Source organism: Diuraphis noxia, unplaced genomic scaffold, assembly GCF_037042655.1.
Source record: "Diuraphis noxia isolate RWA-SAM2 unplaced genomic scaffold, SU_Dnox_SAM2 contig0003, whole genome shotgun sequence".
Lineage (NCBI taxonomy): Eukaryota > Metazoa > Arthropoda > Insecta > Hemiptera > Aphididae > Diuraphis > Diuraphis noxia.
Window position 1 is genome coordinate 39353857 of NW_028301713.1, and position 21613 is coordinate 39375469.

The 21613-nt window shown below is 37.8% G+C and overlaps 1 protein-coding gene across 2 annotated transcripts in view; it reads right to left on the reverse strand.

Annotated features, from left to right (window-relative positions):
* Positions 1–4496: 4496 nt before the first annotated feature.
* The window catches only part of LOC107169860 (transcription factor hamlet-like), a 119099-nt gene continuing 101982 nt past the window's right edge, over positions 4497–21613 (reverse strand). For both annotated transcript variants that reach the window (XM_089223262.1, XM_015519785.2), the window contains exons 3-7: positions 18364–18489; positions 18122–18257; positions 10914–11043; positions 9188–9509; positions 4497–8506 (exon numbers count right to left, since the gene is read on the reverse strand). In XM_089223262.1, coding sequence (XP_089079388.1) covers positions 6614–8506; positions 9188–9509; positions 10914–11043; positions 18122–18257; positions 18364–18489 — 2607 coding nt within the window. In that variant the 3' untranslated portion in view covers positions 4497–6613. The remainder of the gene's footprint in view (positions 8507–9187; positions 9510–10913; positions 11044–18121; positions 18258–18363; positions 18490–21613) is intronic.

A 21613-nucleotide genomic window follows, 5' to 3' on the forward strand; every position in this document is an offset into this window, starting at 1 on the left:
GATAACCTCGTAGAATATTTTAATATTTAAACTGATTCGAAGTATTACAGTATTGCAATTAAGTTGTGACTACATTTTGCACAGTGTCGGCTAATATATTTATAATTTACGACATTTATGAAAATTAAGGCATCTGTCATATATAGATCAATATTAGGTTTAATTTAAAGTAGGTAAATAATATCATATAATTTAGGTATTACCATCTGACGTATAATCCCTACCTTCAAATTAAAAAACATAATATATTATTTTATTCGATACAACCAGGTAATAAAAATATAGGACAGAAAATTGTTGCTATAATATCTACTGTATAATCAATACATAATATAATATACAGTATTATCAAAAAATTTTTGCTCACTAGTTTCAATAGTGTGCTGTTAGTTTTGATATTATACTATTAGAGTGAATTCTAACAATATTATATTATATTTCTACAATGAAACTTAGGTAAGAAGCCAAGAACATGATTTATGCTCAAGCGTTAGCTTTTATTCAATATTGTAATTATTATAAAGCAAGATATGTATACTTATTTTTAATTTGTGATTAGTACAGTGGACGCCACTTATAAGACTCACTTGACACTTTGGAACACTAAGTGAGTCTTATGAGTTTATGACCGAATGATTCTTATAGGTGATGTAGAAAAACGCATGCAATACTTTGAAATTTGAATTTTATTTTATTACATATCTAGTTTTTATTTAAAACTACATTAATGCATTCATATTATATATTACTTATTAGTGAATAAATAAAAAAATTATAAGTAAAAATTTTACATAGGTAGGTACACACATTATAAAACATGAATAAAAGCCAGTAATAAACAACAAAAATATGTTGCACATGTAATTTTTTTACCAAAAATGTTTATTTTCTACCATCTTTTTTTACGAATTTAAGTCTTATAAACGAAGTAGTGAGTCTTGTAACCGAATTTGTTATAATATTTTTCGATACGTCCGGACCGTTTCCAGACGATTTAGGGTCTATTAAGTGACTGAACCTTACCTATATCCGTGAGTCTTATAAGCGGCGTCCACTTTATTTCACATGCCAATATCTTACTTGAAAATTAAAATATCGAAAAAGTCATTGACGCTTTGGCGTTGATAATATTGTTATTACCTGAATGTCTACTTGTCTGAATACATCCATCATTCATAAACCACAACAATAAAAATTTAAAAAAAAAACACTTGTATATAATTAGGTACCTATATATAATATATTATGCAGAAAAAAACGTGCACGCTTGGAAATAATTTAATATTTAAACAATGTTTTAAGCTATGTGATTATTCGAGTCGTACCAAAAGTGTAATAAATGCAAATTTAATTAATGACAATAATACGACTCATCAAAACAGATAAACGTGACGAACAATGCGGTGATGGAGTCGGGTGGACGTTTCGTTGTATAAAACTGCATGTGCAATGTTCCTTGGTGAACACCACCTGCGAATCGAAAAACATAATATATTATTTTATCCGACGGCACGTCTTATAAATTATAATATAAACGCACTGTATATAGTGCCATTATACAGCGCAGACTTCAAATGGGACGGTGGTCTGCGGACGCGTCTCGTCGCAACGTATATGAAGTCGGTCATCAGTTGACATATCGGTGACATCGTAACGATGATCCAGGCGAATACAAAACAAATTTGATGACAAAAGGCTCCCCAACAGACGCCATGTTCAGCCCGTCGAAATATTCCAAAAACGAACGACTGTTCGATACGAAGGGGATGGAACGATCGCGAAGTAATTCCGACAAAGAACTCGGAGTTGAAAATCACATTTAGGGTTCAAGTTGGCTGGCTTATAGACCAGCTGCAGTACTACCAACACATCACACAAAATTCCACGTGGTCGGGTAATGCGATTCGCGACGCCACGTGGAGAGGACCTAAACAGACCGATCGCGACGGATAGCGTTCGTAGACTCCAAAATATATACCTTAGGTCCAGCCTGTCGAGGGCATTCGGACAAGACGGAGATGACGATGTGGGGAACACGAGCAAGTGCACTAACGGTGCTCGATCGTACGTCACTCGCGCATGTTTTCCGGTCACCAAAATCGCAAAAGGATCGACGCTATCGCTATCGCCGTCACGCGTGCGAGATTTTTTTAAGGCAAGAACTATTGCGCTGTAATTAGTACAATCTCTGGTTGGATTAAATATGATATTATTGATTTTTATCAACACACTCCACTGTCCAGGCTAACATTAGAATGTTTAGGTCTTTTTTCCCCGAAAAAAACAATGATCGCTCGGCGTTCTGAATAGGCAATTTGGGTACATGATGGCCGTCGGGAGAATACCTTTCTGTTATCATTTTGTTAGATGATTAGAAAAATGTGTGATATCCTTAGTGTACATAGACATAGAATAGGTGGGGAGGCTAAGGGGGCTATAGCACCTCTGGAATTTCGTTTAGCCTCCAACATAAATATTTTTAATTACTATTTTTAGAATACACATTAAAATAGATACCCGAAACATTGTAGGCTAAAGTGTTAATACCGCCCTCCCACGCCACCATAAAAATTCATTACGCTACACCAATGCTAGTGTAATATTTATAGTATATTAGTGTTTAATCATAGTGGTGGCTAAATAATAATATTATTGTTTTTTTCTCGATGTACAATTAATAGTTTTCCAAAAGGTGATATCCACACAATACACAAATAATTTATTGTAAAACCAAAACTTAAATTTAATAATTTAATAAAGAAAGTTGATCTGAAATTTAATTAGAACAGATAAGTGGTTTTTATCTAGATAACATTTCTAGATATTATGTTGTAAATTATAACGCAGTTATTAATCATACGCTGTGAAAATATTACTGTAAATTAATTGTATAATAGACAATAGTAAATATGTTGTAAAAATGTATACTCCCATCGATCATCAATATATTGGCAAGCTAACTTAAGAGGACGTGATACCCGCATGTGTTGTCTCTGTCTTACAAGTGCATTATATAGTAAATTTTACGTTCAGCAGAACACGTGTAGCTCCGTTTGCTTAAAAATTAGAGTGAATTGACCTCTTATAAAATTTAAAGGTATGATTGTTATCTAGTCAACCTCATATGCTTTTTATTATATTTAAATTTTAAAGGAAGTTATGAGTATTTTAAGATGCACAAAAAATTTACAATTTTAAAATACTCATAACTCGCTTTAAATTTGATATAAAATAAAAAGCATATGAGGTTGTCTAGATAATAATCTTACCTTTAAATTTTATAAGAGGTCAGTTCACTCTAATTTTTAAGTTAACGGAGCTACACGTGTTCTGCTGAGCGAAAAATGTACCATGTTACGCATTTGTAAGACGGAGACAATACATGCGGGTATCACGTCCTCAAGACATATAATAAAATGTAAACAATATAAATTATTTGATAAAACAATTATTTGAACAGAAAACGTATTATGCACATAATTTACACAAATATGATTATATTGCCCTTTTTCACACAAGTCATGAAATCAAATCTAAAAATAAACAAAACTACTGTTGCACAAGTTATTTTATAAAAAACTTGATTTTAGAAATATTGAGTTGAAAAATAATTATTCGATAATATTTAAAATTCAATGTTGTGGAAAATTATTTTCAAAACGGTGTATAAGCATTACGTCTAAACTATACTTATTATATGAACACGTATTGCATGTGATTTGTAAAGCACATCGTTACCGGAAAAATAACCACTGCTAAGGTAAAATTATTATGGAAATGAATTCTCAGTACTCGGCCAATCGCATAATCACAGAATGCCCCTAATACACAGACAAAATCAGCAGCCTCAACTGTGATCTGACGCAGACACCATACGTCTATACCACACTAATTTTAAAGTTTTATTAAAAAAAAAAAATACCAAATTGCACGACCAAATGTAATAAAAAAAAATTATAACTATTAGCCATTGCGCCGATGTTTATAAATAACGATAAAATAGATAAATAAAATTAACACTTCGGCACTAGTCAAACGGTCAATCGTATTATTAATCTTTCACTTGTGACATGAGTTCATCGGTCCATTTCAAATTTAATTTGTATATTATTATAAATCGTCTAAATCCTGCATTATTTTTTGATCAAATCGCATTCTTTTCCCGTATCTCGTTGTGCCAGTCCCTGCAAAGATGATGTATATCGAGTGTTCGTGTGCCAAGTTAAAAATGGATCGGTGTACGGTCTTCAATAATACTAATGTCGTTTTATAATAAAATGAATAATAATCTATTGTACAATAATACACAATATGTTTAGTAAATTTACATTTTACAAACATACGTAAATTTTTTTTGGTTTACTGGTAAAAAACTGTGAATCCCTGTATTACAACACCTCTTAGACCTGCTGCACTCAGGTTAATCGCTTCATTAATTTATATTATCTTCAGTAATATTTCCTTACAAAACAGTAGATAGGTACTGAAATTAACAATTTCTTTTAGAATTAGATGATGTAATTAAAAATAAGCAGTATTTTACAATGTCATTTACGATTAATAAACGTGCTTTATCATCGAAATAAAATAGCATGTATATATTTAAACTATTTTGTATTTAATTACATTATAGTGAGACAGTTACTTATGCAATATAATACCATTACAGCAGTTTGTTCAACTCGATATTTTTGTGTACAATTAATAACAAAATAAATTTATTCATAAGCAGGTAGGTGAAAGTAATATTATTTGATTTTAAAACAATTTCAGGTTTTTGGAGTTGAAATATAATATATCACAATTTATTAAAAGAATAAAACAATTTTCGATTAAATATCTTGAAAAGGTACAATAACGATCAATAAAATAACAAAATGTTAATGTTACTAAATGTTTTCATTATTCTATAAAGAGGTTAGATGTGTAGAATTTTAACAAGTCCTATCATCGCTAATATATGTATTTTTTTTTTTTAGATACCATTTATTTTTAATTATAAGTGCGTATATATCATTACTCATTATTGTAGACGGTTTGGCAACAGAAATTTAAGACCATACGTCGATAAGCAAACATCATAAAATGTGTTTTTTTGCAAACAACAAGATATGACATAATCGGTAATCCTAAGTATTTTTTTATCAACACAAATTAGCTTTAGGTATATTTAAAAAAAAAAAAAATTTGGTTTGGAATTTTATTGAGGATAATATTATGATATTGATTTATTTCGAAAAAAACATTCTTATATATAAATTCAATTTAACATTAACTTTTAGCAAAATAAATAAAAGTATTATTAATAAATTGAATTAGATTAATAATAATTATATTAGGTTATAACAGAATTGTGGGTATAATATTATTATGTAAACTATCGAAAGTGGACTTTGTTTTTTGGGATCGTTTAACTTACAGATACAATAATAATTTACGTTTGGTAAAATTTAATTAAATTGTATACATTACACATATATAAATATAAATAATACTTAAATAATTTGATAATTATTTTAATACATAATATATAAACACTAGTTTTGCTTTGGAAAAAATATCAAATGACAAATATTATATAATGCTATACACAGTTGTTGTGATGACTAAATAACATGATATTTGGTCTTAATGGTTAAAAAATAATAATAATAATAATAATAATATTATAACAAAACAAATTTACAATGGTAATTATACACTAAAATTAAGAAAAACCTAGGAATCTTTATCACAAGATTATAATAATTGAGTTAAATCTTACAACGTTACAAACTAAAATAAAAGTACAACGTATAACTTTATACACATTGACAAATATAGAGAAGTAAAAAATAAAATAAAAACCCTTGCTATGTAAATCTTCTAAAAATTTGTATAGTTTGATCATAATGTCTACTTTGGTGCGAGCATAATAACTAATAATAATAATACCAATACAATAATAATATTAATAATAATAATATTTATAATTGATAAATGTACGTATGATAATATTATATTATATTGTAATCTGTAGCAGCAGCAGCAGCAAACAGCGACGACCGTGTCACAGTATTATAATTTTATGGTACATATATGGTCACATATTATAAATATTATCTTAGAGTGAGAGAGAATATATCAACATACGATAATTTCTGACATAATATTTGTCATGCGGACGCGATGAGCATATTATAAAATATCTAAAGACGACCATGGTCGGTGAGGTATATAATTAAAATCATTATATATATATATATATCGTAATAATATAGCTGCGCATTGACGAATCGAATGGAAAACGCCGAGACGATACACTATATTTCCAGCGGCGGATTTGCGAAATAAATAAATAAATATAAACAAATATAGAAGAAACGAACGACAGAGGATATGACCTATAATAATAATAATAATATATAATATATAATATAATAATAATAATAATATGTATAATATAATATGCGTGTGGAGGTACTCGGAGATTTGTGACGGTATGACATGTACAATATTATAATAATGTTTATTATGCCATGACGACGACAACGATGTCGTGATGATATGGCATAGCGGAGGATCACGGGACACGTCAACGGGCCCAATTCAAATAGAGCGGCGGAGCCACGGGTCATAAGTGGGCCGCGTACTGCAGCCCGTCGTCGGGCTGTTGCAGACCGCACGGATCCACCACCAGGTTGTTGTTCTGCATCTCGGCAGCGGCGGCGGCGGCGGCAGCGGCCGCCGATCCGTGGTCGCTCACCTTCTTCATGAAGCTCCGGATCTCGAACAGCCTGGGGTCCTCCTTCTCGTCGACGCTGCTCGCCGAACTGCTGGTGACGGTGCCGACGGCGGTACCGTCGTCCGCCTCGTGCTTCTTGACGTGCCGGTCCAGATTGGTTTGCTGGGAGAACCGCCTGTTGCACAGATTGCACTTGAAGTTGCGCTCCTGTCGGTGTATGTTGCGCACGTGCCGCTGAAGGTTGGAGGATATGCTGAACGAGCGTTCGCAGTGCGCGCACCGGTACGGCTGTTCGCCGGTGTGCGTACGCACGTGCCTGGTCAGGTTGGCGCTGCGCGGGAAAACCTTGCCACAGTACTTGCACGCGTACCTGTCCTTGGACTTGACGTGCTGCTGCTGTTGCTGCTGCTGCCCGTGCTGGTTCTGGTGCTGCCCGTGCTGGTTCGGGTGCTGTCCGTGATGATTTTGATGCTGCTGGATGATGTCTTGGTACGATTTCGAGTAGTTTGGCATGGGTTGACGGAGAAAGTGTTCGATGGCCGGCGACGAGCTGGTCATGAACGGAAACGGCCTGGTGGCCGACGGCCCGAAAGGCTGATGCGCCTGCATGTGCTGCAGCTGGCTCTCCGCGAACCCGGACAGCGCCGCTGGATACATCGAGTCCAAGTACAACGGTTTGGGGTAGGCCATCAGGTTGTTGACCGAGTACGGTGACGACGACGACGGCCTCTGAGGCGGCGGCGGCGGCGGTGGTGGCAAAGGTGCTGATGGAGGTGGCGTCGAAGACGGTGGCGACCATTTACGTCCACGCTGATCGGGTCGCGCGGCCGCGTGGTCGACGCGCGGGCTGTCATCCCGCGGTGGTTGTCCGACTACGGTTGGTGACTTTTTCCGGCGGCGCTGCACTTTCGTTACGGACAGGTCCAGCGGCTGGTCCGACGACCTGTCCGCCGATCGGCACGGTGATCCATCATCGTCCGACGATCGGCGTTCGCCGGCACTGTCGTCCGTCGTCAGCTCGTCCGCCGAACCGCCACCGTTACACAAAATGTCAGTGTTTACGGACAGATCACATGGGCCGCAGTCCTCGTCCCCGGACGGCTGCCGTTTAACGTGCACTTTGGGGTCAGGGTACGTGGCGCTGGGTCGAGCCGGCGATGGCCGCTGGTTGGATGACGCCTCTTCGCCGACTAGCGGCGACGTCTTGCTCGAGCCCATCAGCATAGCCACGCCGGACGACGTGGGAGGTTGCGGCGGTGGAGTCTTCTGGCCGGAGTTGAAGGATGACGAAGTCGACAACCGCTTGGCGGGCGTTTCGTTGAGCTCCGATTCGCCTGCAGACCTCTTGAACCGGTTGTTACACAGCTCGACGGCGTTTGTCAGCGACAACATGTCCATGTTCAGCTTGGGCCCGAACTGACTGAACGACGTCGGGAACAGTGGCGGTGGCAGGGATCCGTTTGCCAACGGGAAGTAGAACGGGTGGACGAGCGGGTGCGGCGGGTACAGCGGGAACCGCGGGTAGACGGCGAACGGCGAAGATCCGGCGGTGGACGCGGCCCCGGGTTGCTGTTGTAACGACGACATTCCGCCACCGGTCCCCGCGCCGGATGTCGTCAGCGACGATGGCGACGGCGACGGGTTCGACTCACAGAACCGCTTGTGTTTGGACAGCGACGTCCCCGTGCTGAACGACTGGTCGCACCGGTCGCACTTTACTTGCATGCGGCAGTCGGCATGCATCCTCTTGTGCCGGCAGAGGTTCGAGAACTGAGTGTACGCCTGTGAACAGAACAAGCAGCGACAGATGGTCCGTTATAGATTGAGTAAAAAATTATAACAAGGTAACAGCAGAAAAGCCGCACAAAAGACGGCGATTGTCGTCACGGCGGGAGACGTGTGAAAAGAAAAAAAAACAAGAGCGAGCGCGCGCGCGCGGAGATCGCAACCAGACTGCGGTGTCGCGTTGTTGTATAATTATTATTTTATTACGTCCTGTATATTAATCATTATTATATTATTTCGTTGTCGGGCGACCGAAGAGAAATCGGTGGCCGTCGACTGATACAATAAGGCATCCTTGTCGTACGCATCGCGCACGTATTAGCACCGATAACACACGCGCGCCTATCGGGCGGACCTCTCGTAGTCGCGGCAATATACGTGACCGGTACAACAGCCGTGCAGATTGCGACGGCATCTACGCGGGCTATCATTGAGGAAACGGACGGTATAACTGCGCGCACGTCGCCGTCGTCGTCGTCATCAGCGACACAACGGGAACCGATTGATTAAATAACTGTACGTACGCTTTACCTAATGCAGCGCGCGAACACAACAACGCGATAAGACGCGCACAATAATGCGGCTGCGACACAATAATAATATTATACACTTGTCGCGGTGTATTGTAGCGACGGATAGGGGACCGGACGGAATTTTAATAATGCATGTTGCACGTACTTTGAAACAGACTTCGCACTGGAACGGTTTCACGCTGGAGTGTATGTGTGTGTGCTGCTTGAGCCCACTGGACGTGGCGAATGTTTTGCCGCACTCGGAACAGGCGTGTGACCGGGCACCGGCGTGATTTGTCCGGATGTGCCTCTGCAAGTTGCTCGGGTCGCTGAACACTTTGGAACAGGTTTCGCAAGTGAACTTTCGGCTGTGGGCCAAAGCCAGGTGCCGGATCAGGCACGGCTTCCAGCTGTACGACTGCGGGCACAGCTCACATCCGTACTGGTTGGCCTTGTAGTGGTGACCAGATACCAGGTGATCATCGAGTCTGCGAATTAGGAAAAACGTTGGCTGTAGATCGCTATCGTTAAAAATATGGCGAATCCATTAACCGTAAGACACTCATAGTTATGTTGGAATAGAAAAATATTTTTATTACATAATTATATAAGTCGTTACAAAACGATACTTCTAGGAGAAGAAGCTATATTTTTCACAATCTCGATTATCTTTATTAACTTATCGTTTTAAAATGTTTTACTACTTTGAATGATAACATATGCATTTTTAATAAGTGGAATAATATTAAAGTACCGAATTTGTTTGATTTTTAATTTTTATAAATTTTGATTCATAAAAATTGCATTTTGGATAAACTGATAAATTGATAATTAGGAAAATATTAATTTTAGATAAGCGAAGTGGCGAATCGAAATTTTGGGTTAAAAACACATTTACCACTCCACTGAGCTCATTAAAAGTTTGAATACTTATAATTCATCAAAACCTCAACTAATTTACATCTAAGTACCGTCTTCAAAAACATTCATTTTTAGAATAAGAAATTATAAATACGTGAAGTCATTAAAAACAATAATAATAATAAAATATGAAAAAAACATTTTTTAAGCTAATTAATGAGTGTCTTACATGAAATGGATCGGCTTGATATTATTAGGATATGCGCATAGGTACAACGATATATCACAGAGACGTCAAATACCAAGCTCTAAGACTTGACTTTCCACGCGTCCTTTTGATGTCATTATGATATAATATTGTATGACGGTCGATTATTATTATTATTACAGCGGTGACACCGCTCGAATACGATCGTGTTGAAAAGCCGTTAAACGTGTTATACGATATACACACGCATTTCTTTTACACCTCCCCCTCAAAAATCTGAACGAAAAGTTTGGAGGACGATCGGCGTTTGTATATACGAAAATCGATTTTTATATATATAATGTCTTATTGCCCTGCTATTATCGGTCACGTCTTCAGATGGTCGGTCGGCAGGGAGAGGTAGAGAAACGACGTCGTCGTCGCGACCAATGATTCTCGGATGAGAGCGAAAAAGAAGAGAGAAAAAAGGGCGTCTTGAAAAATGAAGTGCCGGACCGGCAGGCGGTCTCCGAACCGTGACCGCAGTTACACGTTTAAGCACTTAGGCTTTCACACCCTCCCCGTTGCTAAAGTTACTTGTTGTCTGCGTGGACTAGATATATCGTACATAATAATAATACATAATAATACTACACTGATATACCGAACTGCGGGGAATCGAGGGACGATATAGAAAGTCTAAAATATAATATATAATACATATAAAAACGTCGTGATGTGTACATTTATTTTATTATGAAATGAGATCCACTATATAGGCAAAATAGTAAGAGCGCCGCGACTATATGTCATAAATAATAATCATCATATGCATTTGACTCACTGTTCGATGTCGGGAAAACACTTCTCGCATAAGATGCACCGGTTTTGGTCGTCTTCGTCTGGCTCTTCGGCGTCAACGTCCACGTCTCCGTCGCCGTCGATCGATCCCAGTGAGTTCTGAGACGCGACGACTAAATTTAAAAAAAAAAAAACCACCAAAACGTACAATCAGTAAGATGTATAACAACGTTTTGTTTGCAAATCACTACGGTAGGGTCAGAGTGCAGGGATGACTTCGCACGACGGACAGTTTATATCTATTATATTAATATAATATTATATACGCGTAAGAGGAGCGTACCTACGCTCGGGGTGTCGCCGCGTGATTGAGGTGAAAAAAATAAATTATACCGACAGCGGCTTGGTAGACGGTATGGGTAGGTACTATTGTGTATCGTTTGCGTGTGTGTTTACATATTAATATACCCTCTGGTGTGCTATTGGCTATCTGCGGGACACTCCGCGCGCTCGCTTTATAATTCGAGGGATGAAAGCTACCTTCCGGAACGGAAACCAAACACAGAGGGCTCCGTGACGTGTATTATCGCTGTATACCGTTGTTTGCGCGTGTATGTGTGTGTGTGTACCTGATGGCATAATTAATTCACGGCTGTAAGTTTACGCAAACGTTAGCGGAGCTCGCGGGGTTAACGGGGTGAGTGGATAAGGGGGGTTCTCGAATTGCGCCATATCATTGGAACCGATGCGTCAGGTGCGATTGGGATTTTCAACTGACGTTTTTCCACACCTGTTATTATCATATATAATATTATTACATGTGAAAATTCAGTATACGCGTATAACCGAAAACGTGACCAATAGACCCAGGATCCGCTACCCGGTGATAAAATTATATACTGGCAAACGTACCGTACCCTACACTATACGATGTGATAAACCACAGTCACCGGTGGTCGAAGATCAAATTAATATTACCGTCATCTAAACGCCCTACAAATGACAGTTTAAAAATTCAAACGCGATAAATAAAAAAAAATAAAAATGTAACAATAAATTTTAAAAAACGGAGTGGTCCATCGTGCGGAGAATAAAAAAAAATCAAAATCAAAAAGCATATTGTTCGCAGAAACTATTAAGACTACTGAATGCGGCAGGACAACGATACAATATATATAATATAAACCAAATATAAGGGGACGCTTGACGCGTGTAATCGAATATCCGCCCACTAATACTCGGTTTTCGTTTGAGTTCACACGGCACGCAACACCCCTTCTTTTCGGGGACCCTCGCGCACACTTTTATGTCACGTTAAAAAAAACACACACACCCGCTAATCGTATTCTGCAAAGTCAAAAGCTCCACCAAAGGATATTGTATATATATATATATGTATATATATATATATATATATATTCGGTCACGTTATACGTATTATATAATCTTGCGTAATATTATAATAATATATACGATTATTACGAGCTTAATAGTATCGCGTCATACGTAGTGCACTGCTCAAACGCGAGTAAGTCACACCTGCATCCTGTGTTTCCGCCACACAGTTTGTAACGGATTGCACAGATGGGCTAATTGCATCGCAGTTAGAATTTTTTTTATACATTAATGCAGTTCTTTATTGTGCGTACACGGACAGACTCCGATGATTTGCGTGAGAAACACGAACGACACACTGCGTTGGACCAAGCATACGAGTTATTCGCCTTGCCCCCCCCCCCACCATCGGTCATCACAACAGATTCGCTGATGCAAGACAAACGCCAGACGCGAACATATTATATGGTATAATATGGTCCGGAATAACAACTATGCACGCACGATGGGTGACTGCGGGTGGTGGACTTCATATTATTATTATACATGGATGTACGAACGTCTATGACGGGCAGCGTTGCGAAACGGTCAAAAACAACGTCAAGAGAACGCCACACGGGCATTTGTTGGCTCCGTCTGACAAAAACGCATACAACATTGACAATTTTACGTTCACAATAATCCTACATTTTACTCTGTAGTTTTTAAAACTAGACCGAATTTACCTCTAAAAGCTAGAATATTATCTAGGGCACCTCGGAGGATTTTATTGATGTAATGATTTTTAAGTAAGTTAGGTATGCAATCGTTATAAATTTACGAAAAAAAAACCGTTTAAAAATCGTCATAACTTACTTACAAATAATAATATCAATAAAATCATCCGATATGCCCTATAGATAATTTTCTTGTCTCAAGTTTGATAACAGGTAACTTAAATCTAATTTCTGAAACGTTTTATTGTGAACTTAAAATTGTCCATGTTGTGCATTTGGAAGATGGATAAAACGAATGCGTCCTCTTAATTCAACGACGACATTGTGGCCGGGCGCTGAAGAAGTTTTTTATACCCGTATTTTCTGACCCTCTAATCGTCATTGTCGTGAAAGTGCAAACGTAAGCTACATATAGTTAGCCATCATACCTGCACGGTACGACTATATCGAATATAAAAAGTTTTATACTTAAGTGAAAAAGCAATACTCTAGCACGTCAAACAATAATAAAATAAATATCATATATGACATAAAACGTGTCCATGACGACGGGCAACGGTATAGGTACTCGGAACGGGAAAAATATAAAATATGAAAAATATAAGAATAATAACGAGTAATAGGGGTTAAGTCACACTGATTGTCCAGGGTGGAAGGGGTTCGATGTCGGCCAGGTGTCTGCGACTCGCACCAGGAAGTGGGAGTTTGAATCTCTTCCGGTCATGTGAAAACCGTTAAAAAACAAAAAAGGGGCGCCTGATCGATTCGCGGGATAATGAATTCGGGAGATTTCGCTGCACACTCAAGTTTGTACACGGCACTACATTGTTCATCCGGTCCGGTGTATTATACGACCGACGCATATATATATTATGCACGATGGTTATTGAATTGTTTCGGTCGAGAAAGCACGTATGTCGGCGGCAGTCCTATGTATGACTTATATATTATAGCTCCTTAAACCTTATATAGATTTTAGTATGTAGTATATGAACTATGAGCATCAAGGGGTTTGTTTTTGTTTTATTCCATACCCGAGACTTTCTAGGGTAGAGAGGTACCTATTACCTATATCATATTATATAGTAGATGCATTATACATAATATACAGTAGCAGTGATTAGACGGCGGTCGACCGTCGTTTGGCCGTGACCGACGATCGCGTTTTATTTTTACGGGACACGTGAGCCACCGACCCCTGCGATTCGATTTGATCCGAAAAATCTCGCGTGACCTATGGCAAGTCAAATCCAGCACCTAACATCTGCGCACACGCCGGCACGTACACATATTATAGGTACGAACCGGTTAGGGTAATCGCGTGACATCGTGGAGTCGGCTCGTGTCGACCGTAAAAAAACAGATTTTAATCAAACATTAATCGCTGTATATGAAACGAGGTTTGGAAAAAAAATCCACCAACTGGCGACAAACAAAAAACAAACGGCTCATATCATAATAATAATAACAATAATGTAGAGACCTGCTGCCGCGCGGAGTGCAGTCGTAAGCGGGTACACTATAATCATTATTATGCTATATTATAATAGTACTACTCTGAAGCTCGGCGACCGTTTTAAGCCAGCCGGGCGTTTATTATCTCGAAACGTCTCTCTCTCATCGTCTTTCGTATATTATATAATATAATATTTTATATATACTCTAAAACCACCCTCTTCGCGTTGCAGAGAGCCGAGAGACGATAGTGACCCCCACCACGACATAGAGCGAGCAGCATAAAGTGCTAATTTTTACGACCTCCGACGTCCCCCCCCCCCGTCGTGCATTTGTGATAACGATACTACCGTGACTGACACGGCGGAGCCGAGAAATTGTTTTAATTAATATTTTGTATCAGATGTAGCTAACGGTCCTCCTCAGGACTCGCGCGCCCGCGAATAGTAATCGCTAATTAAATACACCCTCTTAGTTGTTTTTATTCGGCTTTACTCCGCTCCACTGTTGCAGTATTTATCTCGAGGAGCCCGCGGCGGGGCATGTGGCGTTTGGCCGTGATGTGTTTACGATTGTTTTTTGGACACGAGCACACAAATTTTTCGAGTTTTTTGTTATAGATCGTAAGGCGTAAAACAAGATATTGTTTTTAAGAAAACGTGACTCACTGCGCACAGCAGACCATGGTAACAATAATATTACAATAATTGTTGCCAATGCAGTAAAACTGTGTTCGCGTCATGCGCCTACGCATCGATGAAACATAAATGAATAATACTATATCGCCGTCAGACCGCAATAATAATTTTATTAAAATTATTGTGAAACGCAACACTATATTTTTGTTATTATGTTCTGAACAAAAAAAAAATCATTTCTAACGTTCGATATACGTTTTTACAAGATATAATTTTTAATTATGTAGGTTTAAAATACAAGGAGTAGAAATAAATGGAAAACGCTCACTGTTCGGTGTAATTCGAGCTCTTGTTGTCGCATAAATAGCGTACCAAGAATGATCTCAATTGGTACACAATACTCCGAACCATATATAATATTTAATATACATATAAGCCTATACGTGGCTTTGGATTTTATTGTGGTTTCGCACCGTCAAGTATGAACGTGTCCGAACAGCTGTTCGTCATAAACTCGTAAATTATAACGATAGTATTGCCGAACACACTGCAATATAATATTAGATACCTACATTTGATTGAAAAGTATAAAAAATTAAAACACGTTAATATTATTTACGCGAACCAATTGATCGCAGAGAACAGAGTTAGATCTGAATGGTTGAATATTGAATTTGGATTATCAACAGATTACTCACTAGAATCTAAAACCAAAGATTATAGTCAAACAAGCTATCTCGAGTCAATAAAAGTTCAAATTTATTTTACTCTTCGTGTTTAGATACTATTAAGAGCAAAAAAATCATAAAGGTTTCATGTTCATTACTCATTAATCATCATAGTGTTATATCAAATCGTATTTTGATAAACTTTGAAATTTTTTGACAATAAAAATTCTTCGATCACCAATAAAATAATTGTATTTAGGTATGAACTTGATCACTTAAATCATTGTCATTGGAATTAGTCTTATGAGACTATACGTTACGACTTAAAAAAAAAATTGAATACTAATTTGACGTGATACATTTGTTTAATGATTCGACAATTGACACCGGCTACAGAAAGTGCAACATTCAGATGTTACTTCTTATATGAATCTTAATTGAGAAGTAAAATAAACGATTAATGACAGGTCTCGTAAATAGAATATAATTTAAATATAGCGCAATGTCCCGGTCAGATATCATTGCGTTGACCGTACAAATACGAATGATAATAATATTTGATATTTGTTTTTCAGGAAATTTAAATTTGGATTTCGTAATGCGACGTATATACCTCAAATCAGTCTTATTTGCTCGGAATATTACAAAATATAACATAATATATACAATAGAGCGTAGTATACTATGCGAGTGTGTGTGAGTGTGTACCACGTTACACGGATTGGGTTTTGTGGTACGGGGCGAAAAAAAATCCCATTTAATCAATTCAGAGCTATTAGGTCTTTATTACTCGTACAGGCGGAAGACAAATTATCTACCCTAATTTTCTTTTATGCTCGTTCCCCGGTTGTTTTCCGTGCCCCTCATCGCCACCGCCACCGCCACCGCCGCCGTCGACATCTCTATTATTATTATGTCGGACGCGATTAAAGCTATATACATGTGTGTATGTGCATATTATAAACACACAGATAATCTAGCGACGTTTGTCGCGCGCGCGAGAGACCGTCGGTTTCACGGTGGGTTCCGCGCGTATATTATATTATTGTTCTCCGTTGTGTGTGCGGACGGGGTGCAAAAAAAATAATAATACACAAATATATATATACCCACACAAACAGGAATAAAGAGAGAACGAAGGTGAGTTATGATATAAACCGCCCAGAAATATGATTCATATAATAATGAATAGAAACGACCCTAATACGCGGCGGTGGCGTTCGGCGGAGGGGTCCCGCGATCCGTACATACGTGTGCGTGTAATAAAGCGGCGACGGACGCGAAATGACAAATATCATACAATACAACGGACATGCGTACAGATCATTAACGGTGCCCCCACCACCGAATCTATCCACATCGCGAGGGCGAGGCGGGGGACGAGGGGCTGTTGTAAGTCCATGCGCACACATACACTGCACCATACCCCTTTTTACTGTGTATATAATATATGTATCGGCAACAAATACATCACGACGATTGTGTCACGTGCATATGTGTGTGTTTGAACAGCTCTATTATCAGTCGTCGGCGGGGACTTTAGACATGTTGAGAGAGAGAGATCAACACCCCTGCCCGTTGTTTTCGGCGAGGAGGTGTGCGCGCAAATTCCGATTTTTTTCGCTTTGCCCCCGTTATAATAAAGTTGTTTTTATACATTATGTATATAATATTATTGCGGTGATCTCCCCGCCAGCCGACCGTAAACGACGGCGATAAAAAAAAAAAAAAAAAAAAAATGATCATAAAACGAAATCATTGTGTCGGGTGCGAAAAATGTGACCGTGACGAGACGTCGCGCGTACGGTGGTATATATATAATATCATATATTGTATACAATTAATTGTGAATTAATTCTCCGGCGACGGCCATTGTCGGGATTTGCTGGCCGCCGTGCATATAAATAATAACATAGTATATAGATAGACAATACACAGAATAACGAGCTTAACGTCGAGATTAAAAGACGTGCGTGCGAAAGGGTACGAGCTTACGATGGGGTTTTGGTGGTGTCGACCGATTTTAAATAGATCTGCGACCGTATTATATTATAATATACGAACTCGATTCTGATCACATTGCAGATATACTCGCTCATTGTCATCAAATATTAATATTATACTATTATTAGTGACGTTTTAATTGAGGTGATAGTGGAAACGTCTGCAACAATGGAGTGTGACGTGCGGGAAAAAAGTATTGAGAGAATATAATTATACCGTACTACATTATATAATATGCATAGCTTGAAACGAAAATATTAATTTAACCGATGTTCGATGAAAAATTTGAAACATGAATTGAAAATGAGATTGGGTTCGAGTTAAAAAAAAGTTAATAGTAAATTATCTCAATCGATTAAAAATTAAAATAGATTTCAAGCTTAAAATAATTATCTGATATAGGTACGGATTATATGTATCATTCACTGCACTCACCCGAATCTCTTTCACTCCGATCCTCAGCGGACGTGGTCATTAATTCTCCAAATGCTGCATCTAAATTCAACGGCTCTCTCTTACCCAACAGCAGTTCTTCTGAAGCTCTGACTGTTTGTGTCAATTCGTAAAATATCTATTAAACAAACAAAAAAGGTGTTATAAACAAAACGTCACGCGAAAAATTTAAACATTATCGCATAGATGAGTATAATATTATCATCGCCAACGATAGTTTTTACCTGTCCGGCCAACAAGAACGCTCGGACGTTTTGTCTACTACAGTCGTTCGTGGACCGAATGAATTTTAGCCAATTGCAGATTTCAATAGTGCCGTCCAAATATCCAGAATACCCAGCGATGCGAACCTGTGAACAAAAAAATAATCGTAAACCGTATTAATATATGCGGTACAACTTTCGCATAGCGTCAGATGAGCGGGAAAATGTCAGACGTAGCGGGTCGTTGGCCTATGAGGCGTCTCGCTTGCTTTTCAACTCCAACCACAGCCGGATAGAGATCGTAATTAATTACACGAGCTTTAGGACAACTTGGCCATTAAATGTGTATACGAAATCGGCGGTCGTTAGGTCTTCGCGCGCTCCCTGTCTATCCTCTACTCTTATTCACGTCTAGACATAAATCACCATCAGCGGGTCGGGGTCTGAAAAGAATCGTATATAAAGGAGAAACCACTAGCAACGTTTCGCAATGCACCCTTCGCCCAAGAAAAAGATGAACCCTTTGCGGGTGTTAATTGATGACTACGGCGAAAAAGATCCCCGGATATACGGTTTAAATATATATATATATATATATATATATATATATAAGTGTGTGTGAGTGTGAATGTGAGTGTGTGTGTGTATTTGTGTGACCCAGACGGGGGGGTCCTTATTAATTAAACGTGACACGTTTGGAGGACCTTTTTTCGACGTACACTTTGCAATTAGCATCACGAGCCGAGACGATAAAAGTCGAAACTCGAATTATTATTATTGTTCGCGAACGGCGGGGGAACGTTCAATTTGTATTATAGTTTGGAAACTAAGGCGCTCGAAGCGGCAACCACTAAACACGGATTAACGACTAGAGGTCGCAGCCCAATACATTCGGGCGCTGTATTTGTTATTATTTCTTTTTGTTATATTATTTTTATTCGTACGCACACATTGCTTTATATTTTTACTATTTTTCCGCAATACACGTCTTGTTACTCAACGACTGCACATTTCAAAGACGAATCCCATATCTCACATCTCGATTTCAACGCATAAAATTATGGTCTAGATTTATGGCGTGGTTTCAAAATTAAATGCGTTTCAGACATAATATACAGTTATAGCCTATCAAATTTTGAACGATGAACACAATAGAATCGTCAAGAATCGCTAACTGTTTGTTCTTTTAATCATAATCGTTGTGGTTGGTTAAGTACTGTAATTCGATCGTTAACAAAACGCGTTATTATGATTTTTACTTTTTAGTTTAATTATATATATTTTTATTTGATTTCGTTATGCTCTACGCGGTGTAAAAATAAAAATAAACACCCTTTCCTCCAACGACAACTAGATTTTATACTCAATATTTGAGAGATGATTAATAATGACTTATAAATAGGTGTTTTCCGTTTTTAATGGGCGTTATTTTGAAAATCAAATCATGTCCTGGGTATAATGAATATTCAGCTCCATTATAATATATTAATATTATTATTATTTACTATAATCCGTTCAGTGTTTAAACGTCAATTATGTACGCGTATTAAACTAAGTACGGTTTACGAGTGGCCACTTGGGCGCCCGCGATATTACATGAAATAATAATAATAATAATAAAAATAATAATATAATAACCGTACCCACTACCCACTGATAACGCTTTCTAATCCAATAAAATTCGTACGGCTTTTGCATAATAAATAATTTTATACATAACATGTTATATAATGCATATTATAATATGTGTATAGTAATATATTGTATTTGTATCGCACGCATACACGCACAGATGGGGCGGGGTGAGTTCTGTAGCGTTTCAAGTGATCAGTCAAAACGGCGGTGCGTTAAAAATTCGCGATAATATTTGCATATCGTTCGCGTTTTTTTTGCATCTACATTTTCGCACGCAATTAATACTTCATTCACTCGCGGACTTGATCGATGCGAGCCCGGACTTACGGGTGTACGGGAGGTGTAAAAATAAAATATTTGGTGAAAAAAAAATTAATAAAAAAACGTTGACTCGTACAGCTAAATATTATAATATACATATACACGTCGTGCAAGTAGACCACTATACGATATTATTATTATTATTAACACTACTATGTATTATTATTATAATTGTACATATCGGGGCGAAAACATAATGCGCGTCCCATTGACACCTCGCCGCCTTCTTCATCGTAGTCGTTTCTCGCCCGAATGTCAAACACAATAGCAAACATCTATATTATTGTGTTATATTCAGTGGCCGCCCGGTGGCAGATGTCCAACGCGATCCATACGCATACACACATGAATCTCGTTTTATAATAATACGGTAATAAATAATAACAATAATATACATAATACTATGTACGGGAGATCGGAATATTTTTCGCTTGAATAATATTAATATTATTTTAATTATCTAATACAATGTATATTATCGTCTTCAATAAGACATTCACGTACCATAACAATGACGTCGTTAGCGCTCCTGCGAGCCCAACAGACGTTGTCCCCATGATATATCATACTAATAATTAAGAACTCTTTACACTTTATTGGGTCATCCAACAATATATTATGTCATATTAAATCCTCAGTGTATTAATCGGCTTAATACTACTTGGAATATCTTTTGATCATACCTGCATGTTACATGATGTTAAAGTAAAGTTGAAAAATATTTAACTTCTCGACGTCTGGTTTCAAGGGTCAAATATATATTAATATTATACATTATACTGATCAAATGTTTAAAATATTAAAAATAACACTACCTAGATAACTCGAGAATCTAGTTTTAAATCTATATACCAAGATAGGTAATAATGTGATCCAATGAACACAATAAATTGTGGACAACCGCAGTATCTTTTATAGGTATACAGTTTATACCTCTATTTATATGCTGCACTTTTTACCCTGTAATATCGAGTAACCCCTCGTAATACGTAAAATATCGTCACAACAAGGCGTGAAACCACCGAGTTTCATAAAATCATATATATATATATATATATATTGGTAACAGTAAAACGTCAGACGAAAGAAATATATCGTCGCGCCGCCCGACGAATCTACAGACTTTTGCAAGAGCAAAAATGCCCACCACTCGTATAGTAGGTACGTATAAAGGCATCACTCGAAGTCTCGAACCCATAATTATACTGACGCTTATTATATACCTACACTACATCTACACTTTAAATATATATGTATAAATATTACTTTTTTTTTTAAATATGCGCACCGGAATTTTGGCGAAAGAGAAGCCAAC